General features: G+C 41.7%; 2 protein-coding genes across 2 annotated transcripts; both read right to left on the bottom strand.

Moving 5' to 3' along the window:
• Positions 1-3,007: 3,007 nt before the first annotated feature.
• On the bottom strand, positions 3,008-3,991 carry LOC134496858 (olfactory receptor 11H6-like). The gene has a single exon (XM_063302573.1). The coding sequence runs from the start codon at positions 3,974-3,976 to the stop codon at positions 3,008-3,010; it is 969 nt and encodes a 322-aa protein (XP_063158643.1). The 5' UTR covers positions 3,977-3,991.
• Positions 3,992-11,276: 7,285 nt separating this feature from the next.
• LOC134496857 (olfactory receptor 11H6-like) lies at positions 11,277-12,254 on the bottom strand. Its single transcript, XM_063302572.1, has one exon. The coding sequence runs from the start codon at positions 12,243-12,245 to the stop codon at positions 11,277-11,279; it is 969 nt and encodes a 322-aa protein (XP_063158642.1). The 5' UTR covers positions 12,246-12,254.
• Between the last annotated feature and the right edge of the window lie 741 nt (positions 12,255-12,995).

The following is a 12,995-nucleotide window of genomic DNA, read 5'->3' as shown; positions in this document are numbered from 1 at the left end:
ATCAGCTAGATATGAGCTCACTAATATTCCTAAGGAATATGCAGTGGAGGTGAAGAATCGATTTAAGGGACTGGACTTAGTAGATAGGGTCCCGGAAGAACTCTGGACAGAAGTTGGCAGCATTGTTCAGGAGGCGGCAACAAAATACATCCCAAAGAAAAAGAAAACCAAGAAGGCAAAATGGCTGTCTGCTGAGACACTAGAAGTAGCCCAAGAAAGAAGGAAAGCAAAAGGCAACAGTGATAGGGGCAGATATGCCCAATTAAATGCAAAATTCCAGAGGTTAGCCAGAAGAGATAAGGAATTATTTTTAAACAAGCAATGTGCGGAAGTGGAAGAAGACAATAGAATAGGAAGGACAAGAGACCTCTTCCAGAAAATTAGAAACATTGGAGGTAAATTCCAGGCAAAAATGGGTATGATCAAAAACAAAGATGGCAAGGACCTAACAGAAGAAGAAGAGATCAAGAAAAGGTGGCAAGAATATACAGAAAACCTGTATAGGAAGGATAACAATATCGGGGATAACTTTGACGGTGTGGTCGGTGAGCTAGAGCCAGACATCCTGAAGAGTGAGGTTGAGTGGGCCTTAAGAAGCATTGCTAATAACAAGGCAACAGGAGACGATGGCATCCCAGCTGAACTGTTCAAAATCTTGCAAGATGATGCTGTCAAGGTAATGCATGCTATATGCCAGCAAATTTGGAAAACACAAGAATGGCCATCAGACTGGAAAAAATCAACTTATATCCCCATACCAAAAAAGGGAAACACTAAAGAATGTTCAAACTATCGAACAGTGGCACTCATTTCACATGCCAGTAAGGTAATGCTCAAGATCCTGCAAGGTAGACTTCAGCAGTTCATGGAGCGAGAATTGCCAGATGTACAAGCTGGGTTTAGAAAAGGCAGAGGAACTAGAGACCAAATTGCCAATATCCGCTGGATAATGGAAAAAGCCAGGGAGTTTCAGAAAAACATCTATTTCTGTTTTATTGACTATTCTAAAGCCTTTGACTGTGTGGACCATAACAAATTGTGGCAAGTTCTTAGTGGTATGGGGATACCAAGTCATCTTGTATGCCTCCTGAAGAATCTGTATAACGACCAAGTAGCAACAGTAAGAACAGACCACGGAACAACAGACTGGTTTAAGATTGGGAAAGGAGTACGGCAGGGCTGTATACTCTCACCCTACCTATTCAACTTGTATGCAGAACACATCATGCGACAAGCTGGGCTTGAGGAATCCAAGGCTGGAGTTAAAATCTCTGGAAGAAACATTAACAATCTCAGATATGCAGATGATACCACCTTGATGGCTGAAAGTGAAGAGGAACTGAGGAGCCTTATGATGAAGGTGAAAGAAGAAAGTGCAAAAGCTGGTTTGCAGCTAAACCTCAAAAAAACCAAGATTATGGCAACCAGCTTGATTGATAACTGGCAAATAGAGGGAGAAAATGTAGAAGCAGTGAAAGACTTTGTATTCCTAGGTGCAAAGATTACTGCAGATGCTGACTGCAGTCAGGAAATCAGAAGACGCTTAATCCTTGGAAGAAGAGCAATGACAAATCTCGATAAAATAGTTAAGAGCAGAGACATCACACTGACAACAAAGGCCCGCATAGTTAAAGCAATGGTGTTCCCTGTAGTAACATATGGCTGCGAGAGCTGGACCATAAGGAAGGCTGAGCGAAGGAAGATCGATGCTTTTGAACTGTGGTGTTGGAGGAAAATCCTGAGAGTGCCTTGGACTGCAAGAAGATCCAACCAGTCCATCCTCCAGGAAATAAAGCCAGACTGCTCACTTGAGGGAATGATATTAAAGGCAAAACTGAAATACTTTGGCCACATAATGAGAAGACAGGACACCCTGGAGAAGATGCTGATGCTAGGGAGAGTGGAAGGCAAAAGGAAGAGGGGCCGACCAAGGGCAAGATGGATGGATGATATTCTAGAGGTGACAGACTCGTCCCTGGGGGAGCTGGGGGTGTTGACGACCGACAGGAAGCTCTGGCGTGGGCTGGTCCATGAAGTCACGAAGAGTCGGAAGCGACTAAACGAATAAACAACAACAAACAAACCAGCAAACATAGACATGCCCATCTACCAGAAGGAACTCTGGGTGGTGAGCAAGAATCAAAACCACAATATGATATCCAACACTTAAATCTATGATAAACTAATACTTTTTTTGTCATTGTAGTAATAATGGAGATTGCTGCCCTGGCATCCTTCATCCATTGGTCCTATTCTCTGTATCCTCTTTTTTCATGGCTAATGGAAAGCATAACCAAGATAACATTAATTGGTGTAATTCTTTTATCTAATGCAATTCTTTTACACTGAGTACAAACCCCAACTCCCCCATACTTCCTCATATGTATTTCAAACCAGGATGTGCAATGCAGAGAAAACTATGCATAGACATATCAAAGTGATCCAGAAAAAGGCCTTTAGGCTACAAACAGGCACAGCACTTCTCTGTTATTTGTTGAAGCAAATACACATGCAATTTTAAAGAGAAGATTACAATAACCTTCTAATGAGAAAAAGATAATGTCCAGTATGTACTGTTTTCTCTAGGGAATTAAGTCAGAAGCATTAGCAAAAGGTAAAACCTCCTTTCAAAGTAAAGAAAAATTTCTGCCCAGGTATTCGGTTCAAGTTTATACACTTCATCCAGAATACTGGAAAGTATTGTTCTTCAAGTCCCTCTTACTTTGCCCATTTCTTTTTTGGTGAAATGTGTCTCACGTTATCCAAGGTATGATGAGAATTGCAATCCAGAATTTGGTAAGATGTCTCTAATCCAGCTTTGACACCATCTATTAGGAAAGTCACATATTTTGAACCAGTGAGAAGATCAGGAGAATCGGCATTTTCTTCTGTGTTCCACATGACACAGAGTTCAAGATTCTTGAATATGTCTACTACACATTCAGAGTTACACCCTTTCTTTTCCCTACAATGAATTAAAAAGAGTTTGAGTTTTCTGCAATCAGGTTTATGTCTTTTCCACTGGGATCTTTTTCAGCAGCAACCCCATCATTCTTCTGAGCAGCTTGCCCAGTGCCTGTTTCACCCGGTCATTCCTCAGACAGTAGATCAAGGGGTTGAGAAACGGTGTGACAGCAGCATAGAAGACTGTAATGGCTTTGCCAACATTGGAGTGGCTTTTACCACTTGGAACCACATACATTGCTCCAACAGTGCCATAGAAAAGTGTCACCACCAAGAGATGCATAGAGATGGTGGAGAAGCCCTTCTTGCATCTGCTTTGGCTGGACGATTTCATCAAAGTGACAACCACAGTGCTATAGGAGAACATCACAAAAACTATGTTACCTAAAAAGATGGTTCGTATGGTAATCTGACTGATGATTGGTGCCTTTCCAAGTGGAGGACAAGCTAAGGAAAGAATTGGCACAGGATCACACACAAAGTGGTCAATGATGTTGTCTCCACAAAAAGACAATTTGGACATCAAAACCACTGGGACAATGTACCCTAGAAAGCCAAACATCCAACATCCAGCTACCAGTCTGTAGCAGAAATCTGGGGACATCATGTTGGGATAATGCAAGGGATGGCATATAGCTAAATAGCGATCTAAGGCCATGGCTGAGAGGAAGAAGAATTCAGTGGTGCCAAGAGAAAACCAGAGGTAGAGCTGGAGGAAGCAGGCATGGAAGGAGATGACCTGGTTATGGGTTGCAAGATCAAAAAGCAAACGGGGAACACTGGCGGTCACATAGCAGATCTCCAGCCAGGAAAAGTTGCTCAGCAGGATGTACATTGGGAGTTGGCTCAGTCGACCATCTATAAGGACAACTGTGACAATGGTGCTATTTTCAATCAAAGTGAGCACGTAAAGCATAATCAAGAAAACAAGCAGCAGGAATTGTTTCTGCTGATCAATTCCAAATCCCAGCAAAATGAATTCTTGGACTGCAGTCCCATTGGCCAACTCCATCTGGAATCATATAAGAGAATCACAATCACATAATGATACATTTGTCATTATCTGATAGGCCTTTTGGATTGGTTTGAAAGAGAAACATAAAGGCATGAATGTTGACTATAATGTCCATTGAAAAATCAGTTGCCATATCAATGATGGTGATTTCTACAATGTGTTAAATGAATAATATTTTTTCTAAGAATTGCCAGAAACTATAGATATCTGCCGTATCTTTGCAAATGACCAGCAAAAAAGGCACTGGACTCCAACATAATACACAGCCAAAATATCTTGGGGTAACCCTAGACAGGACGCTTACTTATAAGAAGCGCTTAGAAAATACTGCAGCTAAACTGAGAACTAGAATTAACATTCTTCATAAGCTATGCGGTACTACGTGGGGTTCTTCTGCTGATGCGCTGCGCACTTTGGCTCTAGCAGTGGTCTATTCAACTGCGGAATATTGCGCTCCGGTGTGGCTCAATAATGTGCACACAAAGAAGGTAGACCTACAGCTCAACCGTACGATGCGGATTATTTGCAGAACCATCAGTTCCACTCCTACCCAATGACTGCCCATCTTGAGCCATATTCCTCCTCCAGACCTCTGGCGGAAGAATGTTCTTCTCTGAGAATATAAAAGGGATAGCTGATAACTCCGAGCTCCCCATACATGGCGATATAGCAGAATTAGGAATAAAGAGATTGCGATGTAGGCATCCACTTATGGCTGCTGTGGGGAATTGGCTATAAAAAATTTCATCTCCTCAATTCCTGGAGGCAATCTTGGCAAAAAGCCTGCCTCCAGCATTCTCAAAGCCTACCCTGTATGACAGCGAAGCCTCCTGCTTTTGATCAGCCACGCAGAATAGGGTGAGCTATCAATAGAGTGTGCACTAATCATGGCAGGCATGCAGATTCCCTATGTAAATGGGGTAAGATACCATCTCCAGGGTGTGACAGCGGGGCTGACAGGCAAACTGTTAAACACAGAATAACAAGAATGTAAGACTAGAGTCTATGACGGGAACTTTGCAGATTTCCTGATGGCAACTAATGCTGCAAAATCTTCATGTTTGTTTTTAGTTATAATTGCCCTATGACCAATGTATATCTTCCATATACCTTTTTATATTCCCATTTTTTAAAATATAATATATTTGTAATATGTATGATGTGCTGCCATACAGTAATTAAATAATCAATAGTAACAAAGATGGCTTATTCAAATATTTATCTGCATGATGTAAGACACATGAAACTTTGAACCAAGGTTGCTCTAAAGTTTAGCTATAATATTTGAATACTACCTTTTTTCAGAAAGCAGGGAGGCATGCTAAAATACCATTTAATAATATAATATGCTAGCAAAATTAAAACAAACATTAGCATTCAAGAATCAAGGTCAGCTAATATGTCAAATAAAGAACTCACAGGCCAACAGGTTTTGTCCTGTTGCCAAAGGAGTACATTGTGATTATGAGTCATACAAACAGGAATAATTGTCTTGTTCGTTGTCTTATCATGACCTCGAGCACTTGGAGAACACCCACTACTTTATGTACTATTAACATACATCATTCAACATGGACCTTTTTTTGCTGCTTTATTGGAAATCTATTGCCGGATATAGCATCTTTCTCATATGTACGTGTGGTATCAGTGGTAACAGGAATGCTGGGACTGAGATGTCTTCCAGCCCTCCCCACTACTCCACGTTCCAGATCCTTGGGATCAACTCTCTTAACAATTCAATATAAATTAAATGTGCCCCAACAAGCAATTGAGTTAAAACACCATGAGATGGCACCAGTTAATGGGGAAAGTATCCAACAGTCTTGCATGTCTCAATCCCGTGAAACCTATCCTGAGAGCAATCACCTAAACACTACTAAATCTAAAAATTGTACAAAAACAAGGCCTCCTTCACACGTCCGTTAGCGAAATTGCTAAAGTCTGCTAAAGTCTGCTTCTTTTGTAACCACTGCAGTCATACCGTTCCAACATGTTGTATGTGTATGTTTTAAGTTGATGAATAGCACCTTATTTGAATCATACATATAATTTGACCAGTGCATCCCAGAGCAGAACTAACACTTCCCATGATCTTGACATTGTTTCTTTGTTGATGCAGCCCAAGGTTGTATGTTGAATAGGGTATTAGGAAAGGAGCACGGCAATGTTCTTAAGGAGGGATTTTTTATGCATCCAAAGGTATTTGGAGGAAGGGAGGGGAGGGGAGGGGAAGGGAAGTGGAAAATTGGTGGAATGATACAGGATAATTTTGAAAGTTGGAGACAGAAGCAGAAACTCTTTTGATATGAATTGCAAATACAGTACAATAAGATTAAATCAGACCTCTCATTTCTACAGGAACCTCCTCCTTGTCATCTTTGCTGCACAATCTACAGAAGATCATGAACTACTTGAAAGGCTGCAAAATCCATATGTTAAAGTTATTGTTCTGAGAAAAGAGTATGCTTAAATAAACTGTTCTCTGGAAGAGAGAGGCAAGGATGGGGAAATGGCAAAGGAAACATGAAATACCGAGATGCATTGGACATGGCTAACCTTTGGAAAAACAGCTACTCGATGTGATACAGATGTCTTGGCATCAGATGAGCCAACACAAGTGTTCCTTTAAGTATGCAAAATCAACCATGGCGGATTATGCATACTTAAATCTATTTGCAAATGATTACAAATTCCTCTTTGACTTGTTCTCATGTGAATCTCATTAAAAAAAATTAAAAGACTTAGATAGTCACCCAGATTGTAACCACAACACTGGGCGGTTCACCAAACAGCAGAATCAGCACCCACCCACCCCAAACAACTGGGATAACATACTGTAAAACCTCATGGCATCCTGGGGCAATACTCTCCCACACAGCCACATACCGCCTCACGGGGCTCTAGCCTCATCCTGCCACAAGGTCTGTGGCAAGAAGCAGCTTGTCAAGGCCTTTGGGAGGGCAAGGAGGGCGGGGGCCTACCTGATCTCAGAGAGAAATAATATTTATTATCAAAATATTTCCTGAGCAATCAGGTCTGCCTTCTACTTCTACCTTTACTGAAATATAATTTAGAGAAAACCTTTGAGCCCGTTTTCCCTTCCCCCACAGAAGAACTGCACCGTTCTGAAAATTTTCTCAATTTCCTTTAGAGGGCCTGAGAACAAGCTCTTCTTCCCCTCCATGATCCCCTTAAAATCCTGACACAGCTCCCAACCCAGCATTTCTGCTCAGAGTCATTGCTACCTGAGGCAGCAACATGCATGTGCCCAGTGGAACTGAAGTGTATTGTACTCAAAACCAATCATCTTGTTTTCCCACATGATCTCTCTGTGTTGCTGGCACTAGGAGCTTAGAAATAATAGACTAGCCCTTCCACCCTTTTCTGTCCTTCCAGGTTATCCAGCATAAGAGACTGTGAGCTCCGGGACAAAGGAGCAGAGTTCATGCATGGAAAGTGCATGAACCTCTCTCCCAACAACATTTCCCTCTCGTACCTCGGTAGGACTTAAGCCACCTTTCCCCGGTGGGAGAGGATTCTGCCCAGGAACTTGATCATGAGTCGGGGAGGACAGTTTCCTTCGCAGTGCCTGACATGGGCCTTTCCCTGCAGCACCTATCAGGCAAGGAGCACAAAGGGCTCGATTGCTGGCTTACAAGAGGGAAATTTCAAGGCGTGAGCCTGAATATGGCCACGCATGGAAGTGCCCGTTGCATGGAGAAGCATTTCCGTGCTGCACAACCTTCCAAGCAATGCCATTCCCCAGTGAAGCGACATCTCCGGGGATTGCTCGCCCCCTCTTCTGCCCTCCAGCGCATTGCATGGATTCTGCTTTTGTGCTTTTCTGTGCTGGCTGCACTAATTCATCTCGTCGCATGCTCTCTATTTCCCCAAAGCATTATTAATTCCACGCACAAGGGGGTCCCAGCTTGGTTTCCTTTCAAGGAAACAGCAATAAAGAGAAGTACTCTGTTCTCCAATATTTGTTTTATTTACAAACACACCCTTGGGTTGGATCCTTGAGGAGTGACATCAGTGTGGCGCATCCTGATGTGCCCAGAGGCAGTCACCTGACCCCTGACAGCCAATAGAAGAAAAGAAGGGGGTTCTCTCAGGTTTTGGCAGGAAGACTTTGGGGTGCCTTTTGTGAGGGAGTTGGCTGGAGTCCTGGAGGCAGATTGCCTCAGGCAAGGCTAGAAATTGAGTAGTTTAGCTCTATTTAGAACTGGGTTAGGGCTTTTGTATTTAAACCGGGTGTTGTGTGTGAGGGGAAACTTGTATTATTATTTTTTGGGTGCCTTTAATAAAGCTGATTTTTGTTTCAATCCTGGGGCAGACCGGTGGCCTTCTAGCACCGGCCTCAGCTTGGCTGAACTACAGATTCCCAAAGGTTTGGCCTAGTGTCCCTTCAGCGTTGGCCAGACCCAGCGTGGGGGGAGGATCTCCCCTTCAATCCTGGTTCCCCAGAGGGCTGGTGGGGAAGGCAGAGACCAGTTGACAGAGAAGGGAAAAGGAAGAAGGAAACCTGCTTTGCCAGTTGCAGTTCACCCACAGGCAGGGTTACCTCAGAACCAAAGGACCTCCCCGGAAGGGGTGATTCCACCCTGAGGGAGCCTTTTCCCTAATTACACTTGGTGCTACTGGTTTCCCCAAACCAATCATTCCTTATCAAGTGTGATGCAAATTTATTTTTCATTGTGCAGGAAAAATAACTGAAACCATTATGTATGATTATGGTTGCTGCTGCTGCTGGGGGTGATGGTGGTGTTGTTATGATTATTTACACACAGTCTACCAGATGGTTAGGACTGGTACTTTTGACCGTTATATTTTTTGTTTGTGTGTTTGTGCGTGTGTATATATATATATTTATATACCACACACACAAACGCACACACATACAAAGAGTATATATAATTTTTCAGTGTAGTAAAGAACTGTTAGATCCTTCTTAAGGCTCTATGATAGTTAAAAATATTTCCATAATACCTGTCCAGTTCCAAGGAATGCCGGAATTGATGAGTCGATTCTTTCCACTCCTGTTGTATCCAAGCGCTCTTCCAGATTCATGCCTGAGATTCTTATCTGTATTCCCTCCCCCCATTTTGCCTGTCAAAGTGCAAAATGCGTAAGTCTCTCTCTCCTTCAAGCACAGATGGTTTGTCTTATTTCCATGCATTCAAGGGTGGTCTTTAGACGTCTCGCAAGAGTAAATTATCGTCAGGTGAAGCCGTGGAACTGAGCAAGGAAGAGCTAGGCCACATCTATAGTGGTGTGATAAACAGTGTTTCGGGCATCAGTCAGGCTGACACTCAAGAGGGTTCCCACCCATCACTTCCTGCAGGTGCCCCTAAGAATGGTCAGCTTGTTGTGTTTAATGGAAATGGGACGTTGTGAACTAGCAATGCCAAATCCAAGTATGAGAGGTCCACAACTGATCAGTAAAGGCTTTCTCTATAGTTCCTGGGACCAGGTGCTGTATAATGAACCCTACTGGGCAAAAATGCCCATTCGGAATGTCACCATCACACAATAGCCCTGAATATATGACATCCAAGACTCAAAGGTAGGACTTTCCCATTGCTTCCTTATCATTGTAGTAAATATGGACATTGCCTCCTTCGCATTCTTTATCTGTTTGTTCTATCCATTCAATTCTGCTTCTTTCAATGAGAGCATGAGCAAGGTAAGATTAATTAGTTGTGATTGTTTCTGATACATTGTTTTAAACTCAGTACAAATGTCCATTCCCCCTACGTCCCCAAATGAATTTCAAATCCAGATGTACGGTGCCCAGAAAACTATGGTTGGGAGATACCAAAGATAATTAAGAAGAACACCTTTGGAGTGTGTACAAGTATAGCACCTCTCTATTATTTTTTCAAGCACACCATAATTTCTCTGGATTTGGCATTAAACTGAAAAAAAAATATTCCACCCCCTTTGAGGAGTTTCTAAAGGCTAACGTACCTCTGAAAGCAAAAAAAAATTACTTTACACTTTTTTCATTGTTATTACTGTCCAAGCTGCCACTGGTACAGCTTTTCAGGACTAGCCACTGATAAAATATTCAGCAGTAGCAGTAGCATTGGTAGGATGTGCACGTAGGTGAACATGATAGGGCCTGGGTGTAGATATGAGATGTTGTGAATACGCATGAGAAGATATGGAATATGCAGCAAGCAATGGAATGGAGTGCAATGACCAGGGGAGAATTCATGTGTGAATTCTATGAAGACTCTTGTATTTGTGCATAGATTTCGTGTGTTCAGGGGTTCTTCTTTTCAACTGAGTTCCTGAGCTATCCACCAGTCGACTTGGCAGAAAGCTATAGCAGCATAAAATGGCTGCCCCCACTGGGGATCCTTGCCTGCCAAAAGTGTGAAACTGGTGCCATCCTTACTTACAGTTTACAAGGTAGCTTTAGGGCAGGGATTGGTACAGTAGATTCCCTCGGATTTGCTTCCCTCCCCACCCAACAGTCCTAAGTATCCTTGATATGAAAACTAACTATTTAAATAATCCTCCTCCTCCTCCTCCTCCTCCTCCTCCTCCTCCTCCTCCTCCTCCTCCTCCTCCCCCATCTCTTGTTTTGCCTCCTTTGCCATCTTCTAGTCTCCAAGGCAGCTACAAAGTTTCCAAACACAATGAAGTAATCATGGATCAGACAGTTGAAATCCCCAAATAACAAGCAGCTACACAGACTATTAGTTAAAATAGTGCCTTGAAATTCAACATTTAATGGGAAGCTCCTTGCCTTCCCTTTGAAAGAGAAGCTTTTAAAAACTTCCAATGGGAAAATACAAAGTCCGCCCTGCACTGTTTTCTCTGGGTAATGAATTAAGCGTCACTAGCATTATGAAAAAGTAGAAATGTTTTCCAAAATAAAGAAATAGTTCTGCCCAAATATTCTCTTCAATTTCATAGACTTCATTCAGAATACTGGAAATTATTTGTCATCAAGTCCCTCTTATTCGTCCGTTTCTTCCTTGGTGAAATACTCCTCAAGTTATCCAGGTATGATAAGAATTGCAATCCAGAATTTAGGAAAAAGCTTCTAATGCAGTTCTGACACCATCTATTAGGAAAGTCACATACTTTGAACCAATGAGAAGATCAGGAGAACCTGCATTTTTCTTCTGCAGGTTTTCAGGTTCAGAAAATCAGAACCTGATTTTCACATGACAGAGCTCAAAATTCTTTAAAAAAAGTTCTGAAACCTGAAAAACGCTTTCAGATCTACATACCTTCTTTTGTTACGAGGAATTAAAAACATTTGGGTGTTGTACAGTCAGGTTTACCTCTTTTCCATTGGGATCTTTTTCAGCAGCAACCCCATCATTCTTCTGAGCAGCTTGCCCAGTGCCTGTTTCACCCGGTCATTCCTCAGACAGTAGATCAAGGGGTTGAGAAACGGTGTGACAGCAGCATAGAAGACTGTAATGGCTTTGCCAACACTGGAGTGGCTTTTACCACTTGGAACCACATACATTGCTCCAACAGTGCCAAAAAAAATTGTCACCACCAAGAGATGCATAGAGATGGTGGAGAAGCCCTTCTTGCGATGACCTTTGCTGGAGGATTTCATCAAGGTGTAGATCACATTACCATAGGAGAACATCACAAAGACAACATTGCCTAAAAACTGAGTGGTTAGGCTAATCTGCCAGGTGAGTGGAGCTTTTCCAAGTGGAGGACAAGCTAAGGAAAGAATTGGCACAGGATCACACACAAAGTGGTCAATGATGTTATCCCCACAAAAGGACAATTTAGACGTCAAAACAACTGGGGCCATGTACCCTAGAAAGCCAAACATCCAACATCCAGCTACCAATCTGTAGCAGAAATTTGGGGACATAATGTTGGCATAATGCAAAGGATGGCATATAGCTAAGTAGCGATCTAAGGCCATGGCTGAGAGGAAGAAGAATTCAGTATTGCCAAGTGAAAAGAAGATGTAAAGTTGGAGGAAGCAGGCATGGAAGGAGATGACCTGGTTTTGGGTTGCAAGATCAAAAAGCAAGCGAGGAACACTGGTGGTCACATAGCAGATCTCCAGCCAGGAAAAGTTGCTCAGCAGAATGTACATGGGGAGTTGGCTCAGTTGACCATCTATAAGGACCACTGTGACAATGGTGCTATTTTCAATCAAAGTGAGCACATACAGCATCATCAAGAAAACAAGCAGCAGGAATTGTCTCTGCTGATCAATTTGAAATCCCAGCAAAATGAATTCCTGGACTGCAGTCCCATTGGCCAACTCCATCTGGAATCATATAAGAAAGCCACTATCACCTAAAGTTATGTTTGTTATTAACTCATAGGTCTACTGGATTAGCTTGAAAAAGAAAAGTAAAGGCATGAATGTCAACTATTATGTCCATTGAAAAATCAGTTGCCATTTCAATGATGGTGATTTTTAAAATGTCCTAAATTATTAATAATTTTCTAAGAATTGCCAGAAACTATAGATATCTACCATGTCTTTGCAAATGTCCAGTAAAGAAGATGGCCTCTTCAAATATTTATCTACATCATTCATGATCCTTTGAAGCAAGGCTGATCTAAAGTTTAGTTATAATATTTGAAAACTATTGTTTTTTCAGAAGCCAGAAAGGTATGCTCAAATATAATTTTTTTTAAAAAGACAATATGTAAACCATAACTAAACCACATTGCCATTCAAGGATCTAGGTCAGCTAATATATTAAATAACTCACAAACTGGTTTTGTCCTATCCAATTTTTTTCTCCCATTTAGTCATACAATCCTTAATTTGTACATTCATCATTCTCATTTGTAATAATGAATATGATTATTGGGAAAAGATGGGGATTAAGGGATTAAAATTTACACTTAAGTATAATTTGAAAGAAAAATTCTATAAAGTGATGTTTAGGTGGTATATAACTCCAGATAAATTATCCAAAATGTTTAAACATATATCAAATATGTGCTAGAAAGGTAAAAAGGAAATAGGAACTCTCTATCACAGGTGGTGGACTTGTGTAAAAGC

Source organism: Candoia aspera, chromosome 4, assembly GCF_035149785.1.
Source record: "Candoia aspera isolate rCanAsp1 chromosome 4, rCanAsp1.hap2, whole genome shotgun sequence".
Lineage (NCBI taxonomy): Eukaryota > Metazoa > Chordata > Lepidosauria > Squamata > Boidae > Candoia > Candoia aspera.
Note: the sequence above shows the minus strand (reverse complement) of the source record. Positions and strands in the feature narration are given on the sequence as shown.